The 22,960-nt window shown below is 49.4% G+C and overlaps 1 protein-coding gene across 1 annotated transcript in view; it reads left to right on the forward strand.

The window, feature by feature from the left end:
- Nucleotides 1-22,521, forward strand: part of LOC310794885 (MICOS complex subunit mic25a-like) — a gene marked incomplete at its 3' end in the record, with an annotated part of 115,133 nt that extends 92,612 nt beyond the window's left edge. The window contains exon 6 of the mRNA XM_083656926.1: nt 22,249-22,521. Coding sequence (XP_083513052.1) covers nt 22,249-22,521 — 273 coding nt within the window. The remainder of the gene's footprint in view (nt 1-22,248) is intronic.
- Nucleotides 22,522-22,960: the final 439 nt, after the last annotated feature.

Genomic DNA, 22,960 nt, shown 5'->3' on the forward strand with positions numbered 1-22,960 from the left:
TTACCTAGCCTAGAGTGAAGGAGACACCAGTGCAGATGTTACCTAGCCTAGAGTGAAGGAGACACCAGGGCAGATGTTACATAGCCTAGAGTGAAGGAGACATGGCTTGACAGAAGAAGTGTGCCTTCACGCGCCTAGTCGGCTTGAAAATAGAACTCACGCTTAAACGATAAAATCGGCGCCTGCTGAGGCGCCCTGTGTACACAACCTCATTGACTAAAAAGGACGCCTATTTAAAAGCGTGGGTAAAGGCAAGGCGTAGGCAAGGCTTGGGTGCCCTGTGTGAACGTAGCCTTAGACTTAACAGACAGGGCAGACAAAACATACAGGAAGTACAGGGTTAGGAGACGTGGCAGGGGACTCAGGACAATTGGCAATTGCAAACATGTGTTAAGAATGACTTCAATATAATGCCAAAGGCAGCCAGGTCAACAAACTGGTCCAGCTGAAGGGCTTTGTTCAGCCCATTCCAAGCTGATGCAGCAGCAGAGTGGAAGGCTTTGCTACCAAACCAGACAGGGCAGGTGTTACCTAACCTAGAGTGAAGGAGACACCAGGGCAGACGTTACCTAACCTAGAGTGAAGGAGACACCAGGGCAGATGTTACCTAGCCTAGAGTGAAGGAGACACCAGGGCAGATGTTACCTAACCTAGAGTGAAGGAGACACCAGGGCAGACGTTACCTAACCTAGAGTGAAGGAGACACCAGGGCAGATGTTACCTAACCTAGAGCGGAGGAGACACCAGGGCAGACGTTACCTAACCTAGAGCGAAGGAGACACCAGGGCAGATGTTACCTAACCTAGAGCGAAGGAGACACCAGGGCAGACGTTACCTAACCTAGAGCGAAGGAGACACCAGGGCAGACGTTACCTAACCTAGAGCGAAGGAGACACCAGGGCAGATGTTACCTAGCCTAGAGTGAAGGAGACACCAGGGCAGATGTTACCTAACCTAGAGTGAAGGAGACACCAGAGCAGATGTTACCTAACCTAGAGTGAAGGAGACACCAGGGCAGATGTTACCTAACCTAGAGTGAAGGAGACACCAGGGCAGATGTTACCTAACCTAGAGTGAAGGAGACACCAGGGCAGATGTTACCTAGCCTAGAGCGAAGGAGACACCAGGGCAGATGTTACCTAACCTAGAGTGAAGGAGACACCAGGGCAGATGTTACCTAGCCTAGAGTGAAGGAGACACCAGGGCAGGTGTTACCTAACCTAGAGTGGAGGAGACACCAGAGCAGATGTTACCTAACCTAGAGTGGAGGAGACACCAGGGCAGATGTTACCTAGCCTAGAGTGAAGGAGACACCAGAGCAGATGTTACCTAACCTAGAGTGAAGGAGACACCAGGGCAGACGTTACCTAACCTAGAGTGAAGGAGACACCAGGGCAGACGTTACCTAACCTAAAGTGAAGGAGACACCAGGGCAGATGTTACCTAACCTAGAGTGAAGGAGACACCAGGGCAGACGTTACCTAACCTAGAGTGAAGGAGACACCAGAGCAGATGTTACCTAACCTAGAGTGGAGGAGACACCAGGGCAGATGTTACCTAGCCTAGAGTGAAGGAGACACCAGAGCAGATGTTACCTAACCTAGAGTGGAGGAGACACCAGGGCAGATGTTACCTAACCTAGAGTGAAGGAGACACCAGGGCAGGTGTTACCTAACCTAGAGTGAAGGAGACACCAGGGCAGACGTTACCTAACCTAGAGTGAAGGAGACACCAGGGCAGATGTTACCTAGCCTAGAGTGAAGGAGACACCAGGGCAGATGTTACCTAACCTAGAGTGAAGGAGACACCAGGGCAGACATTACCTAACCTAGAGTGAAGGAGACACCAGGGCAGATGTTACCTAACCTAGAGCGGAGGAGACACCAGGGCAGACGTTACCTAACCTAGAGCGAAGGAGACACCAGGGCAGATGTTACCTAACCTAGAGCGAAGGAGACACCAGGGCAGACGTTACCTAACCTAGAGCGAAGGAGACACCAGGGCAGACGTTACCTAACCTAGAGCGAAGGAGACACCAGGGCAGATGTTACCTAACCTAGAGTGAAGGAGACACCAGGGCAGATGTTACCTAGCCTAGAGTGAAGGAGACACCAGGGCAGATGTTACCTAACCTAGAGTGAAGGAGACACCAGAGCAGACATTACCTAGCCTAGAGAGTGAAGGAGACACCAGGGCAGATGTTACCTAGCCTAGAGTGAAGGAGACACCAGGGCAGACGTTACCTAGCCTAGAGAGTGAAGGAGACACCAGGGCAGATGTTACCTAACCTAGAGTGAAGGAGACACCAGGGCAGATGTTACCTAACCTAGAGTGAAGGAGACACCAGGGCAGATGTTACCTAACCTAGAGTGAAGGAGACACCAGGGCAGATGTTACCTAACCTAGAGTGAAGGAGACACCAGGGCAGATGTTACCTAACCTAGAGTGAAGGAGACACCAGGGCAGATGTTACCTAGCCTAGAGCGAAGGAGACACCAGGGCAGATGTTACCTAGCCTAGAGCGAAGGAGACACCAGGGCAGATGTTACCTAACCTAGAGCGAAGGAGACACCAGGGCAGATGTTACCTAGCCTAGAGCGAAGGAGACACCAGGGCAGACGTTACCTAGCCTAGAGTGAAGGAGACACCAGAGCAGATGTTACCTAGCCTAGAGTGAAGGAGACACCAGGGCAGATGTTACCTAGCCTAGAGTTAAGGAGACACCAGGGCAGACGTTACCTAGCCTAGAGCGAAGGAGACACCAGGGCAGACGTTACCTAGCCTAGAGCGAAGGAGACACCAGGGCAGACGTTACCTAGCCTAGAGCGAAGGAGACACCAGGGCAGACGTTACCTAGCCTAGAGCGAAGGAGACACCAGGGCAGATGTTACCTAGCCTAGAGCGAAGGAGACACCAGGGCAGACGTTACCTAGCCTAGAGTGAAGGAGACACCAGGGCAGATGTTACCTAGCCTAGAGCGAAGGAGACACCAGGGCAGACGTTACCTAGCCTAGAGTGAAGGAGACACCAGAGCAGATGTTACCTAGCCTAGAGTGAAGGAGACACCAGGGCAGATGTTACCTAGCCTAGAGTTAAGGAGACACCAGGGCAGATGTTACCTAGCCTAGAGCGAAGGAGACACCAGGGCAGACGTTACCTAGCCTAGAGCGAAGGAGACACCAGGGCAGACGTTACCTAGCCTAGAGCGAAGGAGACACCAGGGCAGACGTTACCTAGCCTAGAGTGAAGGAGACACCAGGGCAGATGTTACCTAGCCTAGAGCGAAGGAGACACCAGGGCAGACGTTACCTAGCCTAGAGTGAAGGAGACACCAGAGCAGATGTTACCTAGCCTAGAGTGAAGGAGACACCAGGGCAGACGTTACCTAACCTAGAGTGAAGGAGACACCAGGGCAGATGTTACCTAGCCTAGAGTGAAGGAGACACCAGGGCAGATGTTACCTAACCTAGAGTGAAGGAGACACCAGGGCAGACGTTACCTAACCTAGAGTGAAGGAGACACCAGGGCAGATGTTACCTAACCTAGAGCGGAGGAGACACCAGGGCAGACGTTACCTAACCTAGAGCGAAGGAGACACCAGGGCAGATGTTACCTAACCTAGAGCGAAGGAGACACCAGGGCAGACGTTACCTAACCTAGAGCGAAGGAGACACCAGGGCAGACGTTACCTAACCTAGAGCGAAGGAGACACCAGGGCAGATGTTACCTAGCCTAGAGTGAAGGAGACACCAGGGCAGATGTTACCTAACCTAGAGTGAAGGAGACACCAGAGCAGATGTTACCTAACCTAGAGTGAAGGAGACACCAGGGCAGATGTTACCTAACCTAGAGTGAAGGAGACACCAGGGCAGATGTTACCTAACCTAGAGTGAAGGAGACACCAGGGCAGATGTTACCTAGCCTAGAGCGAAGGAGACACCAGGGCAGATGTTACCTAACCTAGAGTGAAGGAGACACCAGGGCAGATGTTACCTAGCCTAGAGTGAAGGAGACACCAGGGCAGGTGTTACCTAACCTAGAGTGGAGGAGACACCAGAGCAGATGTTACCTAACCTAGAGTGGAGGAGACACCAGGGCAGATGTTACCTAGCCTAGAGTGAAGGAGACACCAGAGCAGATGTTACCTAACCTAGAGTGAAGGAGACACCAGGGCAGACGTTACCTAACCTAGAGTGAAGGAGACACTAGGGCAGACGTTACCTAACCTAAAGTGAAGGAGACACCAGGGCAGATGTTACCTAACCTAGAGTGAAGGAGACACCAGGGCAGACGTTACCTAACCTAGAGTGAAGGAGACACCAGAGCAGATGTTACCTAACCTAGAGTGGAGGAGACACCAGGGCAGATGTTACCTAGCCTAGAGTGAAGGAGACACCAGAGCAGATGTTACCTAACCTAGAGTGGAGGAGACACCAGGGCAGATGTTACCTAACCTAGAGTGAAGGAGACACCAGGGCAGATGTTACCTAACCTAGAGTGAAGGAGACACCAGGGCAGACGTTACCTAACCTAGAGCGAAGGAGACACCAGGGCAGGTGTTACCTAACCTAGAGTGAAGGAGACACCAGGGCAGATGTTACCTAACCTAGAGTGAAGGAGACACCAGGGCAGATGTTACCTAGCCTAGAGTGAAGGAGACACCAGGGCAGGTGTTACCTAACCTAGAGTGAAGGAGACACCAGGGCAGATGTTACCTAGCCTAGAGTGAAGGAGACACCAGGGCAGATGTTACCTAACCTAGAGAGTGAAGGAGACACCAGGGCAGATGTTACCTAGCCTAGAGTGAAGGAGACACCAGGGCAGATGTTACCTAGCCTAGAGTGAAGGAGACACCAGAGCAGATGTTACCTAGCCTAGAGTGAAGGAGACACCAGGGCAGATGTTACCTAGCCTAGAGTGAAGGAGACACCAGGGCAGATGTTACCTAGCCTAGAGTGAAGGAGACACCAGAGCAGATGTTACCTAACCTAGACTGAAGGAGACACCAGAGCAGATGTTACCTAGCCTAGAGTGAAGGAGACACCAGGGCAGACGTTACCTAGCCTAGAGAGTGAAGGAGACACCAGGGCAGATGTTACCTAACCTAGAGTGAAGGAGACACCAGGGCAGATGTTACCTAACCTAGAGTGAAGGAGACACCAGGGCAGATGTTACCTAACCTAGAGTGAAGGAGACACCAGGGCAGATGTTACCTAACCTAGAGTGAAGGAGACACCAGGGCAGATGTTACCTAACCTAGAGTGAAGGAGACACCAGGGCAGATGTTACCTAGCCTAGAGCGAAGGAGACACCAGGGCAGATGTTACCTAACCTAGAGTGAAGGAGACACCAGGGCAGATGTTACCTAGCCTAGAGCGAAGGAGACACCAGGGCAGACGTTACCTAGCCTAGAGTGAAGGAGACACCAGAGCAGATGTTACCTAGCCTAGAGTGAAGGAGACACCAGGGCAGATGTTACCTAGCCTAGAGTTAAGGAGACACCAGGGCAGATGTTACCTAGCCTAGAGCGAAGGAGACACCAGGGCAGACGTTACCTAGCCTAGAGCGAAGGAGACACCAGGGCAGACGTTACCTAGCCTAGAGCGAAGGAGACACCAGGGCAGACGTTACCTAGCCTAGAGTGAAGGAGACACCAGGGCAGATGTTACCTAGCCTAGAGCGAAGGAGACACCAGGGCAGACGTTACCTAGCCTAGAGTGAAGGAGACACCAGGGCAGATGTTACCTAGCCTAGAGCGAAGGAGACACCAGGGCAGACGTTACCTAGCCTAGAGTGAAGGAGACACCAGAGCAGATGTTACCTAGCCTAGAGTGAAGGAGACACCAGGGCAGATGTTACCTAGCCTAGAGTTAAGGAGACACCAGGGCAGATGTTACCTAGCCTAGAGCGAAGGAGACACCAGGGCAGACGTTACCTAGCCTAGAGCGAAGGAGACACCAGGGCAGACGTTACCTAGCCTAGAGCGAAGGAGACACCAGGGCAGACGTTACCTAGCCTAGAGTGAAGGAGACACCAGGGCAGATGTTACCTAGCCTAGAGCGAAGGAGACACCAGGGCAGACGTTACCTAGCCTAGAGTGAAGGAGACACCAGAGCAGATGTTACCTAGCCTAGAGTGAAGGAGACACCAGGGCAGATGTTACCTAGCCTAGAGTGAAGGAGACACCAGAGCAGATGTTACCTAGCCTAGAGTGAAGGAGACACCAGAGCAGATGTTACCTAGCCTAGAGTGAAGGAGACACCAGGGCAGATGTTACCTAGCCTAGAGTGAAGGAGACACCAGAGCAGATGTTACCTAGCCTAGAGTGAAGGAGACACCAGGGCAGATGTTACCTAGCCTAGAGTGAAGGAGACACCAGGGCAGATGTTACCTAACCTAGAGTGAAGGAGACACCAGGGCAGATGTTACCTAGCCTAGAGTGAAGGAGACACCAGGGCAGATGTTACCTAGCCTAGAGTGAAGGAGACACCAGGGCAGATGTTACCTAGCCTAGAGGGAAGGAGACACCAGGGCAGATGTTACCTAGCCTAGAGTGAAGGAGACACCAGAGCAGATGTTACCTAGCCTAGAGTGAAGGAGACACCAGGGCAGATGTTACCTAGCCTAGAGTGAAGGAGACACCAGGGCAGATGTTACCTAGCCTAGAGTGAAGGAGACACCAGGGCAGATGTTACCTAACCTAGAGTGAAGGAGACACCAGGGCAGATGTTACCTAGCCTAGAGTGAAGGAGACACCAGAGCAGATGTTACCTAGCCTAGAGTGAAGGAGACACCAGGGCAGATGTTACCTAACCTAGAGTGAAGGAGACACCAGAGCAGATGTTACCTAGCCTAGAGTGAAGGAGACACCAGGGCAGGTGTTACCTAACCTAGAGTGAAGGAGACACCAGGGCAGATGTTACCTAGCCTAGAGTGAAGGAGACACCAGGGCAGGTGTTACCTAACCTAGAGCGAAGGAGACACCAGGGCAGATGTTACCTAGCCTAGAGTGAAGGAGACACCAGGGCAGATGTTACCTAGCCTAGAGTGAAGGAGACACCAGAGCAGATGTTACCTAGCCTAGAGTGAAGGAGACACCAGGGCAGATGTTACCTAGCCTAGAGTGAAGGAGACACCAGGGCAGATGTTACCTAGCCTAGAGTGAAGGAGACACCAGAGCAGATGTTACCTAACCTAGACTGAAGGAGACACCAGAGCAGATGTTACCTAGCCTAGAGTGAAGGAGACACCAGGGCAGACGTTACCTAGCCTAGAGAGTGAAGGAGACACCAGGGCAGATGTTACCTAACCTAGAGTGAAGGAGACACCAGGGCAGATGTTACCTAACCTAGAGTGAAGGAGACACCAGGGCAGATGTTACCTAACCTAGAGTGAAGGAGACACCAGGGCAGATGTTACCTAACCTAGAGTGAAGGAGACACCAGGGCAGATGTTACCTAGCCTAGAGCGAAGGAGACACCAGGGCAGATGTTACCTAACCTAGAGTGAAGGAGACACCAGGGCAGATGTTACCTAGCCTAGAGCGAAGGAGACACCAGGGCAGACGTTACCTAGCCTAGAGCGAAGGAGACACCAGGGCAGACGTTACCTAGCCTAGAGCGAAGGAGACACCAGGGCAGACGTTACCTAGCCTAGAGTGAAGGAGACACCAGGGCAGATGTTACCTAGCCTAGAGCGAAGGAGACACCAGGGCAGACGTTACCTAGGCTAGAGTGAAGGAGACACCAGAGCAGATGTTACCTAGCCTAGAGTGAAGGAGACACCAGGGCAGATGTTACCTAGCCTAGAGTGAAGGAGACACCAGGGCAGATGTTACCTAGCCTAGAGGGAAGGAGACACCAGGGCAGATGTTACCTAGCCTAGAGTGAAGGAGACACCAGAGCAGATGTTACCTAGCCTAGAGTGAAGGAGACACCAGGGCAGATGTTACCTAGCCTAGAGTGAAGGAGACACCAGGGCAGATGTTACCTAGCCTAGAGTGAAGGAGACACCAGGGCAGATGTTACCTAGCCTAGAGTGAAGGAGACACCAGGGCAGATGTTACCTAACCTAGAGTGAAGGAGACACCAGAGCAGATGTTACCTAGCCTACAGTGAAGGAGACACCAGGGCAGATGTTACCTAGCCTAGAGTGAAGGAGACACCAGAGCAGATGTTACCTAGCCTAGAGTGAAGGAGACACCAGGGCAGATGTTACCTAGCCTAGAGTGAAGGAGACACCAGGGCAGATGTTACCTAACCTAGAGTGAAGGAGACACCAGGGCAGATGTTACCTAGCCTAGAGTGAAGGAGACACCAGGGCAGATGTTACCTAGCCTAGAGTGAAGGAGACACCAGGGCAGATGTTACCTAGCCTAGAGGGAAGGAGACACCAGGGCAGATGTTACCTAGCCTAGAGTGAAGGAGACACCAGAGCAGATGTTACCTAGCCTAGAGTGAAGGAGACACCAGGGCAGATGTTACCTAGCCTAGAGTGAAGGAGACACCAGGGCAGATGTTACCTAGCCTAGAGTGAAGGAGACACCAGGGCAGACGTTACCTAACCTAGACTGAAGGAGACACCAGAGCAGATGTTACCTAACCTAGAGTGAAGGAGACACCAGGGCAGACGTTACCTAACCTAGAGTGAAGGAGACACCAGGGCAGACGTTACCTAACCTAGACTGAAGGAGACACCAGAGCAGATGTTACCTAACCTAGAGTGAAGGAGACACCAGGGCAGATGTTACCTAGCCTAGAGTGAAGGAGACACCAGGGCAGATGTTACCTAACCTAGAGTGAAGGAGACACCAGGGCAGATGTTACCTAACCTAGAGTGAAGGAGACACCAGGGCAGATGTTACCTAACCTAGAGTGAAGGAGACACCAGGGCAGATGTTACCTAACCTAGAGTGAAGGAGACACCAGGGCAGATGTTACCTAACCTAGAGTGAAGGAGACACCAGGGCAGATGTTACCTAGCCTAGAGTGAAGGAGACACCAGAGCAGATGTTACCTAACCTAGAGTGAAGGAGACACCAGGGCAGATGTTACCTAACCTAGAGTGAAGGAGACACCAGGGCAGATGTTACCTAACCTAGAGTGAAGGAGACACCAGGGCAGATGTTACCTAACCTAGAGTGAAGGAGACACCAGGGCAGATGTTACCTAACCTAGAGTGAAGGAGACACCAGGGCAGATGTTACCTAGCCTAGAGTGAAGGAGACACCAGGGCAGATGTTACCTAGCCTAGAGTGAAGGAGACACCAGGGCAGATGTTACCTAGCCTAGAGTGAAGGAGACACCAGGGCAGATGTTACCTAACCTAGAGTGAAGGAGACACCAGGGCAGATGTTACCTAACCTAGAGAGTGAAGGAGACACCAGAGCGGACGTTACCTAACCTAGAGTGAAGGAGACACCAGGGCAGACGTTACCTAGCCTAGAGAGTGAAGGAGACACCAGAGCAGATGTTACCTAGCCTAGAGAGTGAAGGAGACACCAGGGCAGATGTTACCTAACCTAGAGTGAAGGAGACACCAGAGCAGACGTTACCTAGCCCAGAGAGTGAAGGAGACACCAGGGCAGACGTTACCTAGCCTAGAGAGTGAAGGAGACACCAGAGCAGATGTTACCTAGCCTAGAGCGAAGGAGACACCAGAGCAGACGTTACCTAGCCTAGAGAGTGAAGGAGACACCAGAGCAGACGTTACCTAGCCTAGAGCGAAGGAGACACCAGAGCAGACGTTACCTAGCCTAGAGAGTGAAGGAGACACCAGAGCAGATGTTACCTAACCTAGAGTGAAGGAGACACCAGAGCAGATGTTACCTAACCTAGAGTGAAGGAGACACCAGAGCAGACGTTACCTAACCTAGAGGGAAGGAGACAACAGAGCAGACGTTACCTAGCCTAGAGAGTGAAGGAGACACCAGAGCAGATGTTACCTAGCCTAGAGCGAAGGAGACACCAGAGCAGACGTTACCTAACCTAGAGAGTGAAGGAGACACCAGAGCAGATGTTACCTAACCTAGAGTGAAGGAGACACCAGAGCAGACGTTACCTAACCTAGAGGGAAGGAGACAACAGAGCAGACGTTACCTAGCCTAGAGAGTGAAGGAGACACCAGAGCAGATGTTACCTAGCCTAGAGAGTGAAGGAGACACCAGGGCAGACGTTACCTAACCTAGAGTGAAGGAGACACCAGAGCAGATGTTACCTAACCTAGAGTGAAGGAGACACCAGAGCAGATGTTACTTAACCTAGAGCGAAGGAGACACCAGAGCAGATGTTACCTAACCTAGAGAGTGAAGGAGACACCAGGGCAGATGTTACCTAACCTAGAGAGTGAAGGAGACACCAGAGCAGACGTTACCTAGCCTAGAGAGTGAAGGAGACACCAGGGCAGATGTTACCTAGCCTAGAGAGTGAAGGAGACACCAGGGCAGATGTTACCTAACCTAGAGAGTGAAGGAGACACCAGAGCGGACGTTACCTAGCCTAGAGAGTGAAGGAGACACCAGGGCAGATGTTATGTGTGTATGTGTGTGTGTGTGTGTGTGTGTGTGTGTGTGTGTGTGTGTGTGTGTGTGTGTGTGTGTGTGTGTGTGTGTGTGTGCGTGCGTGCGTGCGTGCGTGTGTGGTAGAGAGTGAGGGGGACAGCTATCGATTCAGAGTTGAAAGTAATAGAATGAGAGTGAGATGGAGACAGACAAGGCAGATATCCACGTCAAACAGGTATCTGAGGCATTTCAACAAGGCCAGCTGTCTGTTACAGTAGTAGTACTAGCCTTAATAGCCAGCCTTTGTCAGATCTCCACTGCCTGTGTCAGAGGATGTCAGCCTACCAGTCTATAAGGAGATCAGTCAGTGTTGAGACTCTGCCTGTGTCAGAGGATCTCAGCCTACCAGTCTATAAGGAGATCAGTGAGTGTTGAGACTCTGCCTGTGTCAGAGGATGTCAGCCTACCAGTCTATAAGGAGATCAGTGAGTGTTGAGACTCTGCCTGTGTCAGAGGATCTCAGCCTGAAACGGTGCGGCTCGTTGAAGTTGGAATAGGTCAAATTTAAAACGTGCGCGTTACACACCACAGCACTTTCAGCTCTTTGCTTGTTTTTTTACCTATAGGCAGTGCAACTATCCCTGGGGCTGGTTCAGGAGAGCAGCCATGCGTAAACCTGGCTTTGGAGAAAAGCTTAGAGTAGATATGTCATTGAGGTTATCAGGTGGGCTCCTCCCATTGCTCGTGTTTGTTTGAAATAGACCCACAACACATCCAGAGGGATCAACACGTTAACCTGTACACACACTTGGGCCTAATTTGAAACATTACACAGTACAATGTCTCACCACTGGTGTCAACAACAAATGGCACATGGGACAGCCCACCCTGCTGGCTTGAAACTCGTTACGTTTGGAAATCGTAGAAAGCAACGAAAAAAATATGCGCTAAAGATTATTTTTCTCCTTCACCACCTTAGTCTATTCACCTTATTCTTTGCCCATACAAGGACGCTTCTGCATGACGTCATTTTGTAAACGTCTTTCCGGTTTTAGACACGGAAGTAGATTACGCCTACCGTAGTCATTTTTAGACTTGCCAAAAAGCTGTTTTCAAGCAAAAAAAACCAAACTGTTTTAGTTTTAATATTTTTTGGGTGAGAACGTAACATATATGTGACCAGTTTATCAGAATAACGCCTATTGGAAATATTTAACGAGCAGCGAGGACTGGGAGCGCTGGCTGTGCAGCTGACACCGGTCGGACTAGCTATCTGTCAAACCCTACTGTAGGCTACTGGCAGTGAGAAAACACTGTCGACGTGCTTTTGTAACGAACATTAAATGCCGACCGGGTACAGCCATCGGCTCCTCGCAGCAGTAACGCTATGAACATGTAACTGAAGTTGGCCGCAGTGTAGCTTAATTATGAATGTTGCCAAACTTCATTCATTATTATAGTGACGTTTTGTTTTGAAATTGGCCGCCAACTAGCGCTGGACCGGAAGAACAAATACAATTGCGTGTAACGCGGAAGAGAGAAAAAGTGGGCGTGGTGAATAAGGTGAATAGCGTACTAGTCTGACTCACTGGAAGCAGGCTGCAGGTCTAAGCTCTGCCATTGGCTCTGACAATTTCAGTCGGAGCGAAGGGAAATCTCTTTCTGATCCCTCCCTCTCAAATGCCTCCGCCGCTGTGAAACAACAACAAAACAAAGATTTTGATTGTGCGATAAAGCAGGCCTGCTTGGTACTTTCACACATAATTAGCGACGGCGACTCTGAAAATAGGAACCACACTACCCAGGTAGCGGAAGGGGATGGCCCTCTCCTGCCATTGGTGCGATCTGAAATGGCCCACACCAATGGCAGACTTTATACCCACCACAACCTACTTCTGTTGAGTCAGACTAATACGTTACAGTCTGTAGCATTCATCGTTGTTTCAAATGGGTGACTAGTCAAAGATAAGTAGGGATGTGGGGGGCGGCTTTAGCTCAGGAGGTAGAGCGGGTCGGCCAATGACGCAAGGGTTGGCGGTTCGATCCCCGCTCCCTCCTAGCTGCTGTCGTTGTGTCCTTGGGCAAGACACCTAACCCTCCTTGCCTCGTATGATTGGTATGAATGTAGACATGAATGGTATGATTGGTATGATTGGTATGAATGTAGACATGAATGATGGTGGTTCGGAGGGGCCGTTGAGCGCCAATGTGTGGCTGCCACGCCTCTGAACCACCGGTACGAATGGTGTGAACGAATAATGATCCTGTGTAAGCGCTTTGAGCCTTGGAAAGGCGCTATATAAATCCAATCATTATTATGTGTATTCATAGTCGGCATGGCCATCCGGAGCACTGGGACAAATCCCGGTGGGCTGGTGGGCCGCTTGACCAGGGCAAAAACCCCAGCGGCCCACTATGGGAATGCTTTTTTTTGAGACAGTGACCCCCAGTGGCCCACTTTGGGAATGCACCATCCCCACAGGATTACTCCTGTGGAAATAGTGTAGAAGCTAGTAGAAGTGAGTGACTAAGCTAATAACCATAACAGCACATATAATTGACAAAAGTCTCTAAATAAACATACAGTATTTACCCTAATGAGAAGAGGAGCAAATGTTGATGGTTAAAACTGAATAATGACATCACAACAGTCTAATGTTAATTTAAAATGAGATATTCCTCTAAATCTGGCTTCAAACGAGCAACATTTTAGAAAAACAGACAACAAATTTCAGCTGCGAGCTAAGGTTGCCGTCAAAAAAATTCGGCGGGGATCTTTGGTCGTTACCGAATGTTGCCCCCTCCGACTTTCGGCTTGCTCTTGTGTTTGTGCGTGGATGGGGCGGGGGTTGCGAAGTATCCTCGCTGGTCGAGGTGGGCTGGTCTGGGCAGAAAAGTCCAGGGCCGTTTTTCAGTCCCAGTCCGACCCTGCGTGTAATATATGAGATATACAGAGGAATTAGGGAGAAGGGGAGGAGAAGGAGATATACTGTGGTGTTGTATTCAGTAAGGGAGACGGGCCTTCAAGTAAGAACTCGTCACAAAAAATTTGGAAACGTGTGTCAGTGTGAATGATCATATCTCTGCTGTTACTCTATCCTCAGTATTGTAGCTTATCTTGTATGAAAGTCTATGCATTTCCCTTTGCAACGCCGTCTCATTTGTCAGGATCCTGCATTTGTAAGATGAGCAGCACAGCTGGTCATGCCAGTAGCGCCAAGGTCAAAAGTGTCAAATCGCCTTGCCTTTTGTCAAACAGTGTATCATCCTGTTGGTATTGACTCTATTGTTTTGAGTTGTTTGGGAGATTGGATGATTGAACTATGTATCAGTAACAATGAACTAACAAGACATAATATGAGCAATTTCACCCTTTATTCATTGAACACAGTCAGGAGGCTCAGTAGCGGGTGGAAGAACCATACGCAGCCACAACAGCCTGGCACCACCTCCTCATGCTGGTCACCAGCCTGGTCACACGTTACCAGGTCAGCCAACTTGGTTGTGTTGGTCACTCTATAGCTCGTACAGTGTTCAATTGGGTTGAGGTCTGAGCTGTTGGCAAGTTGTTTACGTTTTGACTTCGACGCTACTGGCATAATCAGCTGTGCTGCTCAGCTACTGGCATAATCAGCTGTGCTGCTCAGCCCACAAATGCAGGATCCTTACAAAATGTGACAGCATTGCGAGGGGAAATGAACAAGATAAGATACAATGCTGAGGATACGGCAAGAGCAGAGATATGAGCATCCACACACAAGTTTCCAAACTTTTTTTCGCCGAGTTTAGAACACCCAGGCTCAAGCTCTGTGATGTCAAGCATCTTCCCCGCTTAAGTGTCCTTGAGCAAGACATTCCTTGTGGCTCCAGGAGCGGCGTTTTGTAGCTGATCCTGACCTTTGACCTCCCTAACGTCCCTACAGGGGGCACCAGAGGGTCACCAAAAAAGGGACACAGAGCAGGTAGCTATAAGGAGCAGACTAGAGAAAAGGGGGATTGTATATTTAATTAATAAAACATAAATAAGATAATTTTGCCAGTGAGTATTGTCGCGATAATGGACAAATACACAACAGAAGCTAAAAGATCACAAAGCCCAGCAAGGAGGAAAACTATATAACAACAACACAATGCATACAAGACGAGGGAAATGTAATTAATTCAAATTGAAAGAAACAAAGAAAGGAAGGAGTATGAACAGAGATGACGATAAAGACCCAAAACAAAGGATGTACCTGAAGAGCAATACCCATATAAGTCCTACAGTATGTATATCAGACATACTGTACTGTACAGCTGATGAAGGCGGCTGGAGAGAGATAGTGGAGGCGTATAATATATAAGAGAAGGGAAGAAAGGTAAGGTAGAGAGAGAGAAATAGGATGTGAGATAAAGAAAAATTATCAAGGTTTATCTAGTGAAGAATATATAGGATAAGTGGGTGGATCTAACCGGGGCGATCTTCGCAAATTTCGCCCGATGAGATTGATTGATACAAAGTCAATGCAAACTTTGGGTGAGGTGAGTGACGCACATTTTCAAATGACGTGATATTCAACAGTGGCGAATAATCTGTGTGGCCAAACTCACACGAGTGATGCTTTTTCTTTTGCTTTGGTGTGCATACTGTAGGTAAGTAATCTATTCCAGGCAGGGAATGTCTGCAATTTGATCAATTCAAAGCACATGTCACTGTCAGTGAATATCAGGGAATTTTGCAAATCGGTCACTTAAAGTCGAGCTGAACCCGTTGGTCACGTGCGTCTGAGTCCGTTTCAGACTGAAAACATAATTTGTCTGACAAAACGAATTTGATGACAAGTTGAGAGGCGGGTCATAATATCATGTCGATGATTTTATTTGACAATTCTGGGGACTGGATTGGGCTTTGGCCAATCCTGGCGTGTTCTGCCTCCAAATTGAGTGGGATTCAGCGTGTTGTGGCACTCCCCTCGGGAAGAGCCTGCTGACTGACGGGAGGTTAGTGGCTGAGTGGAGCTCAGCGAGCCGCAGGCAGCCAGCTGCCTTCGTCTTGCCGAGCGAAGAGTGCAGCACGTCGGCCTGGAATCTCCGAGGGGCGACCCCTGATGACCAGGCTCTCGGAGGCGCGCGCCATTATCACCATAAATGTAAATAATATTCCTGGGATACGCGTTTTAACGAGCCATTTACATTTCTTTGCATTCTTAGACATTACCGTTTTTGTTTTTTGTTCATGTTTCATACAATTGGCCAAGTTAGTAGGTAGTTTATGGGATAGGAATTCTGCCAAATGACAGGCACTAGGTGCCATTTTCTCTTTCTTTTGGAAGAGAAAATTATCCTGAAATGAAGATTTGATTGACAGCTGCCATGTCGTGATATGGTTGGTTGAAATGGGGTAGAAATTTGATTATACTACTAGGTGACGTCAGCAAACTGTAGATTACTGTTATGAATGAAATCTTGAAAAATCTAAGTTTTGATGTGAAAAAGTGTGGAAAAACTAAAGAAATTAGATTGTTGTGATTTTTTTTTTTGCATACATTATTAAATAGGTGCACTGCATAGCATACCCAGGTATTTGAGCTAAAAGAAAAGAAAAGTCATTTTTGGGTTCCAGCTCGACTTAAACAGAAATGTACCAGTATAATGTATTCTATACCTCTGTGGGGGGAACCACTCTGTTCCGAGCTGGGGGGAAAACACAGGATGGAATGACACTCGGAGTGAATTGAACCGCTTCGGCTCAAGTTATGCGAAGTCATGGAAAAGTCAGGAGGGAGTGACACAGTGGAGGAGGGAGTGACACAGTCTGAAACCATAGAGACACTGCATGTAATAGGCCACACCCCTCACGGGGGAAGAGCTCCGTTCATTTCCACACACCAGCGTCATTTTCCTTGAATTAAACATAGCTAAAAGCTGTTGTGTGGTGGGGCTGCGCAGACAACAAATGTAAAAAAAATCGCCAGTTAAAGTTTTTTTGTACTCCTGAGCAAAACAAGAAAGCCATTGAGAATTGGAGAGAAGAAAAATGTGGATCTAGCTGTCAAGAAGTAAGTTGGAGTGTTCATCTTCCGTATATGCGATCTTTTGGTGCAACACGCAACCATGCACGTGACATAGGAGAACGCCAGGATTGGACAGGAGTTTGTGTTTTCCCCCGTCTTGGGCGTGGTTTCTGAATGATGACGCGTTACGCAGTGTCTCTATGAAGAACATATCTCCAGCTATACATGCTACTGTAGACAGAGGAGTGATGAAAGAGAGATTGTTTGCAGTGTTTCCTCTAGGATTTATTTTTAGCAGCGGGGGGCAAGGGTTTCCGTTGTACCTGGGTTGTGCAGGTAGTACGTTGGCGGTTGGAGAATTCCATCGCTTTACTTCTTTGTAACAGTCTGTGGTTTGCACCATTTATTTTTCTATAAAAGCAATGTTATTGAATGTAATGTTTGCTTGTAGCGTCTGTAACTTTGTGCTGCTTTTCTGTGCCGCACGTTGCCCAAAACTCAATGTTATTTCAGTTAAACTCGACACACAGGGAGGAGGGAGCGGAAGCCGCTCTGATTGACAGGGTAGGTGCCAATGACAGAGCTTCTTAAGCGGGGGGGGAGGCGGAAATCCCCCGGCATCCAGACTCCTCTCCCGGAAGGGATGGGAGGCTGGCCAGCGAGACTAAGTCCACTCTAAAACCTCACATCTTTTCTTTTGTCTCCCCCGCTGCAAACACGTTTCTATTTTGCAGTCAACAAAAGAACCCAAATTGCATCAAATCACAGATGTATTTAACAGGTATATGATGTGATGGTGGTGTTGTGAGATAGGGATAATATATATAGTCAATGGAGATAGGCCTATCCAAATTAAGCATCGGGGGAATTACAGCAAACTGTATTACAGGGACTGCGAGAGGGGAATCTGATTGGTTTGATTGATGTAACGCCCAGGCATTGCCAGGCCACACCTGTGAACAATTCTGGTGGTTAACACCGCCCAAATCCCGTTTGCGCCGTGCACAAATGACTTGGCACGCCTCCAATTTGCGACCTGCACCCGTTGTTGTGCCGAGTTCCGCACCCCCGCCGAGTACCGCACCCCCCCACCATATTTTGGGGCTGTTTCAACTTAAAAACAGGGAGGACACGTCTACCCAATCATTTTTAAACAGTTAAGTTTCTGTATAAATCATTACAATAATGCTCCCGTGAGGTGGGGATGCGTTTGGCGGCGGGGGTGCAAAACTCGGCATAACACCTGGACACTAGCGCGAGGCGGACTGCTATCGTCCCTGCAGGGTTGAGCGCATAAGGCACGCGTTGAGGCACGCAAACAGGTGCGCAAGCGCAAAAAGCAGATAGCCGCCTGTAACCAAGATAGCCCCCCCCACACTTCCACGGGTAAGATAGGAATGGAGAGATGCGGGAGAACGAGTGAAGGAGCATGGGTGGAGGAGAGGATGTGTGTCCTCAGTCAATTGAAAAGCTGTCAGGGAGCAGGTGCCTACAAGCTACAAGCAAGAGATAAGAGGGAACTGCCTGTCTCGCTGTTTTCTTTCTCACCTCTCCCGACCTCCGTAGTCTCTTGTCCGCCCTCTCTCTCTCTCTCTCTCTCTCTCTCTCTCTCTCTGTCCCCCTATTTCTCCCTCCACCGCTCCGCTGTTAATCAAATCGGCAAACGGTAATCTGGTGCGTTCAGGAATTCCAACCCTCTAACATGTCAAATGGTGTTTCCCTCCTCAACAGATAAGGTTGGCCCCGGTTTACCAAAAGCACTCCACATATCCAGGCTCTCTGGGGTGAATGAGATTCATCCCCCACTTCTCTCTCTCTCTCTCTCTCTCGCTCTCTCCCTCCATCTCTCCATTTACACCAGGGATTAAACATTTTCTCATCCCAGGAGCCACATTTCCTATGTTTCCATCTAATTGTAAGCATTTTTATGCCTCCGCCGGCGAAGCCAGGCCGAAGGCATTATGGATCCGGGTTGTCCGTCCGTACGTACGTACGTACGTACGGCCGGCCGTCCGTACGGATGTTTGTTAACGCCATATCTGAGGAACGCCTTGACGGAATTTCATCAGATTCGCCTTAAACATTCACTTAGGCTCAAGGATGATCTGATTAGATTTTGGTGGTCAAAGGTCAAAGGTCAAGGTCACTGTGACCTCTCGAACGCCATTTTCAAGCTTGTTAACGCGATATCTGAGGAACGCCTGGACGGAATTTCATCAGATTCGCCTTAAACATTCACTTAGGCTCAAGGATGATCTGATTAGATTTTGGTGGTCAAAGGTCAAAGGTCAAGGTCACTGTGACCTCTCGAACGCCATTTTCAAGCTTGTTAACGCGATATCTGAGGAACGCCTGGACGGAATTTCATCAGATTCGCCTTAAACATCCACTTAGGCTCAAGGATGATCTGATTAGATTTTGGTGGTCAAAGGTCAAAGGTCAAGGTCACTGTGACCTCTCGAACACCATTTTCAAGCTTGTTAACGCGATATCTGAGGAACGCCTGGACGGAATTTCATCAGATTCGCCTTAAACATTCACTTAGGCTCAAGGATGATCTGATTAGATTTTGGTGGTCAAAGGTCAAAGGTCAAGGTCACTGTGACCTCTCCAACGCCATTTTCAAGCTTGTTAACGCGATATCTGAGGAACGCCTGGACGGAATTTCATCACATTCACCTTAAACATTCAATTAGGCTCAAGGATGATCGGATTAGATTTTGGTGGTCAAAGGTCAAGGTCACTGTGACCTCTCAAATGCCATTTTCAAGCTTGTTAACGCGATATCTGAGGAACGCCTGGACGGAATTTCATCAGATTCGCCTTAAACATCCACTTAGGCTCAAGGATGAACTGATTCCATTTTGGTTATCAAAGGTCAAAGGTCAAGGTCACAGTGACCTAACAAATGCCATTTTCAAGCTCGGTAACGCCATATCTCAGTAACACCTTGACTAAATTTCTTCACATTTGGCTCAAATATCCAATTCTGCAAAGAAACGCCTTGATGCAATTTCTTCCAATTTGGCTCCAACATCCACTTGGACTCAAGAATGAACTAATGGCGGAGGCATAAGTCCGCGTTGCGGTCGTTCTAGTCTTAACTCTATTTCACATTTTATCAGTCAGGCTCTCAGCCAACAAACCTCCTTTTCTCTTGATAGAAGTGAGCACTCTCTCTGTGCCTGCCTGCCTGTCTGTCTGTCTTTCTATCTATCGGTCGCTCGCAATGCAAACTTTGCATGCCGTTGGGCAGTGAATGTGTGTGCGCCCTGGATTTGAGTGTGTGTGTTTGCTCATGTGTGGCACTTCCATAGACAGCTGGTCAGGATCGCATCACACTTCACGAGACATACTGGTTTTGAACTGCTCGTGAGACCAATGAATGAACATGAGTCTGCCTGCTCTGGATTAAAACTAAAGCTTTGTTTTCGCGGTCTACTCGTTTCTTTTGAGCACGCGATGTGTAATACTTCTCTCGCATTTCTCCGAGTCTCGCCTCTCCTCCGTCCGTGTGTCAACTCTCCCGCAGCAGCAGCAGGCAGAATCGATTCGCTTGTTGATTGGCTGAGTAGCATCACGTGTGATGATTTACAGCGCATGCATTGGTCTGTGAGCTTCCTGACAGATAAACCAGTACCGTAAAGGCTAGAAAAGCATGTGCCGGTTAAAATAGAAATGCTCCGTGAAAATGTAACTATTCAGTGATTTGTAGGTTATAGGGCTCGGTCCGGATAGGACGGCGTCTGGGTCCGGATGCGGACCGGAGTCCGGACTTTGAGGATCGCTGCACTAGAGGGTAAAAGGCCCGATTCCCTTCGAGGGGGCGTGGCCCGATTCCAGGCTCATCTCAACCCATTATTTGTCCAAATAATTGTTAAGTGTGTGGTGTCAATAAGATTATTGCAATGCTCCCCATTGTCCCCATTGAATTGGAGCCTGCCCGACCTCGAATCGGGCATATCAAACATGTTTGATATTTACGATGGCTGTCTCCCGACGGAACCCGCAATAGCCAATGAGAGCGAGCAGACTGGGACGCGTCGACGTGTCATACCCGGATGTTAATGCAGCGCTCACAACAAACGAGTTGTGGCAACAGCAGTGCCATGTAGCTGAAGGGTGTAACTGCTTTACAATTGACGGCAACTGATTTCTATATCAAAGGCCAATGAAAATAATTTAATTTGCGCCATTTTCACACATTGCAGTCATCCTGTGGGCCAATTTGGACACTTGACTATACCATAGAGACACTGCATGAAATAGGCCATGCCCATCACGGGGGATAGCGCTCCATTCACTCCCACACACCAGTGTCATTTTCCTTGAATTAAACATAGCTCAAAGCTGTTGTGTGGTGGGGCTGCGCAGACAACACATGTAAAAAAATCACCAATTAAAGTTTTCTTTGTACTCCCGAGCAAAACAAGGAAGCCTTTGAGAAGAAAAATGTGGATCTAGCTGTCAATGAAGTAAGTTGGTGTTCATCTTCCGTATACAAGATCTTTGTCTGCAACACGTGACATAGGAGAACGCCAGGATTGGGGGGGGTTTCAGGAAGCAGAAAGTCAGCAGACAAACGTTCAGCTCACGTCTCGTTCGCAGTTCAAATGAATGAAGTAGCCAGTTCCTCCTAGATATCTGCAAAACTATCTGTATTTGACGAGAGTTTGTTTGTTCGCCCGGTTAGCCACGGTTTGTTTTGCTAGAAGTTGGCACGATAGTTGGTCCTTTGTGTTTTCCCCCGTGTTGGGTGTGGTTTCTGAATGATGAATGTTCCACAGTGTCTCTATAATACAAACAAACACGTGTCTTAGGTCGTTCATGTGACTCATTAGCCGTGTTCAGAACGGTTCACTCATTCACTCACTAATCATGTAGTTGTAGTGATGGGATGATGATCAAATGAGTTAGTTTTCACAAAAGCGTGTTTCTAGGGAACAGTTAGTTTCCTGTCAGTTCTCACAAACACTTCAACAGGAAGTAAGCTGGGGGGAATTTACAATGTTTGTGTTGTCGAGTTGAAACCGTGTTTTTGTGATACATGATGGTCTCGACCTAGTTTCAAGATGAAGACCAGACACGCTGCCTCACGCCACACGTAATCTAGAAACATAGCGACCTCAGCATCACATGTAATCCTAGCGCGACAACAAGTGCAGTAATCCCAGAGTGACGCCGTTAATGCCGTCAGGCAGTAGTGACGCACTTGCCTAGGTGACGGCGTTAATGTCGTCAGCGCCGAGGCTATGACGTGGCAGTATTTATAGCCACGCCGAGCGCACCACAGCCCTTGTTCCCTGCCCTCTAGCCGCTGCACTAAGCTGATCCAAGCCCTTCTCTGGAAGCCGCGTTTCACTGATCTGTTCCCCACCTTGCCGATCGTTGCGGCTGCTGACAAACGCTTTGCTAATCTCACGCGTTACTTTCATTGCTGCCGTGCTGAGTTTGGATGCCAAATCTAGCCAGGTACGAAGTTCAGTAGGATTCTTATGCTCGTTCATTGCACTTACTGTCTCCGGAGGAAGGATCTCTCATCGCAGCTCCCGCTTGGCTAGTAGCTCCTCCATTGATAAAACCGGGCAGGCATCCTCAAAGCGTTTAGCCAATATCTCCGCATCCTGACTGGGGGCAGCCACGAAGAGCTGTTAAGTTGTGCAAAACTTTCCATCTCCAAGCACAAGTTTTCAAGGAAGAACTGCACTTGCACTGCTGTTTCTCTTCTGCTTTGGGCGGTTGGCTCCCCTGCTGAAGAGCAGGACTCCCAGCGTGGACGTTGCGCCGGACGAGGACCGGTCTGTTCTTGCCGCGCCGATCGTCCAGTGGGAGGCACGTCCGCCTCCGGGTTTTGGAGGCTCCGTCTCCCACAGGGAACGGCTTCAGGCCATGGCTGCTGGCTATGCTACTGCTAGCAAGCTATCGCTAATCACTACGGCAGCCGGAGTGTTACTGAGTGATGTCCCTTCACCGATAAGGACGCTGGGAAATGTGTCGCCTGTCACCCCTGGACTACTCAAAGTGTTCTAGGTGCCGAGCAGCCTGCAAGTGTTCCAGGTGCCGAGCAGCCTGTAGTCAGGGGGGGGGGGGCTCAATCCAAATCTCAAAACCGAGGGGGCTCCACCCAAATCTCAACACTGAGGCAGCTTCACTAATTCAGACCTCAATAGACGACTCGAAGTGTTCTAGGTGCCGAGCAGCCTGCAAGTGTTCCAGGTGCCAAGCAGCCTGTAGTCACATAACCAATCCAGCAAGACCTCAGCAGACGACTCGAAGTGTTCTGGGTGCCGAGCAGCCCGCAAGTGTTCTAGGTGCCGAGCAGCCTGTAGTCAGTCAGTTTGGGGGGGGGTTCAACGCCGAACTATGCCAGAACTATACTCCCAGCGTGGACGTTGCGCCGGACGAGGACCGGTCTGTTCTTGCCGCGCCGATCGTCCAGTGGGAGGCACGTCCGCCTCCGGGTTTTGGA

Source organism: Poromitra crassiceps (genome assembly GCF_964638095.1).
Source record: "Poromitra crassiceps genome assembly, chromosome: 20".
NCBI lineage: Eukaryota > Metazoa > Chordata > Actinopteri > Beryciformes > Melamphaidae > Poromitra > Poromitra crassiceps.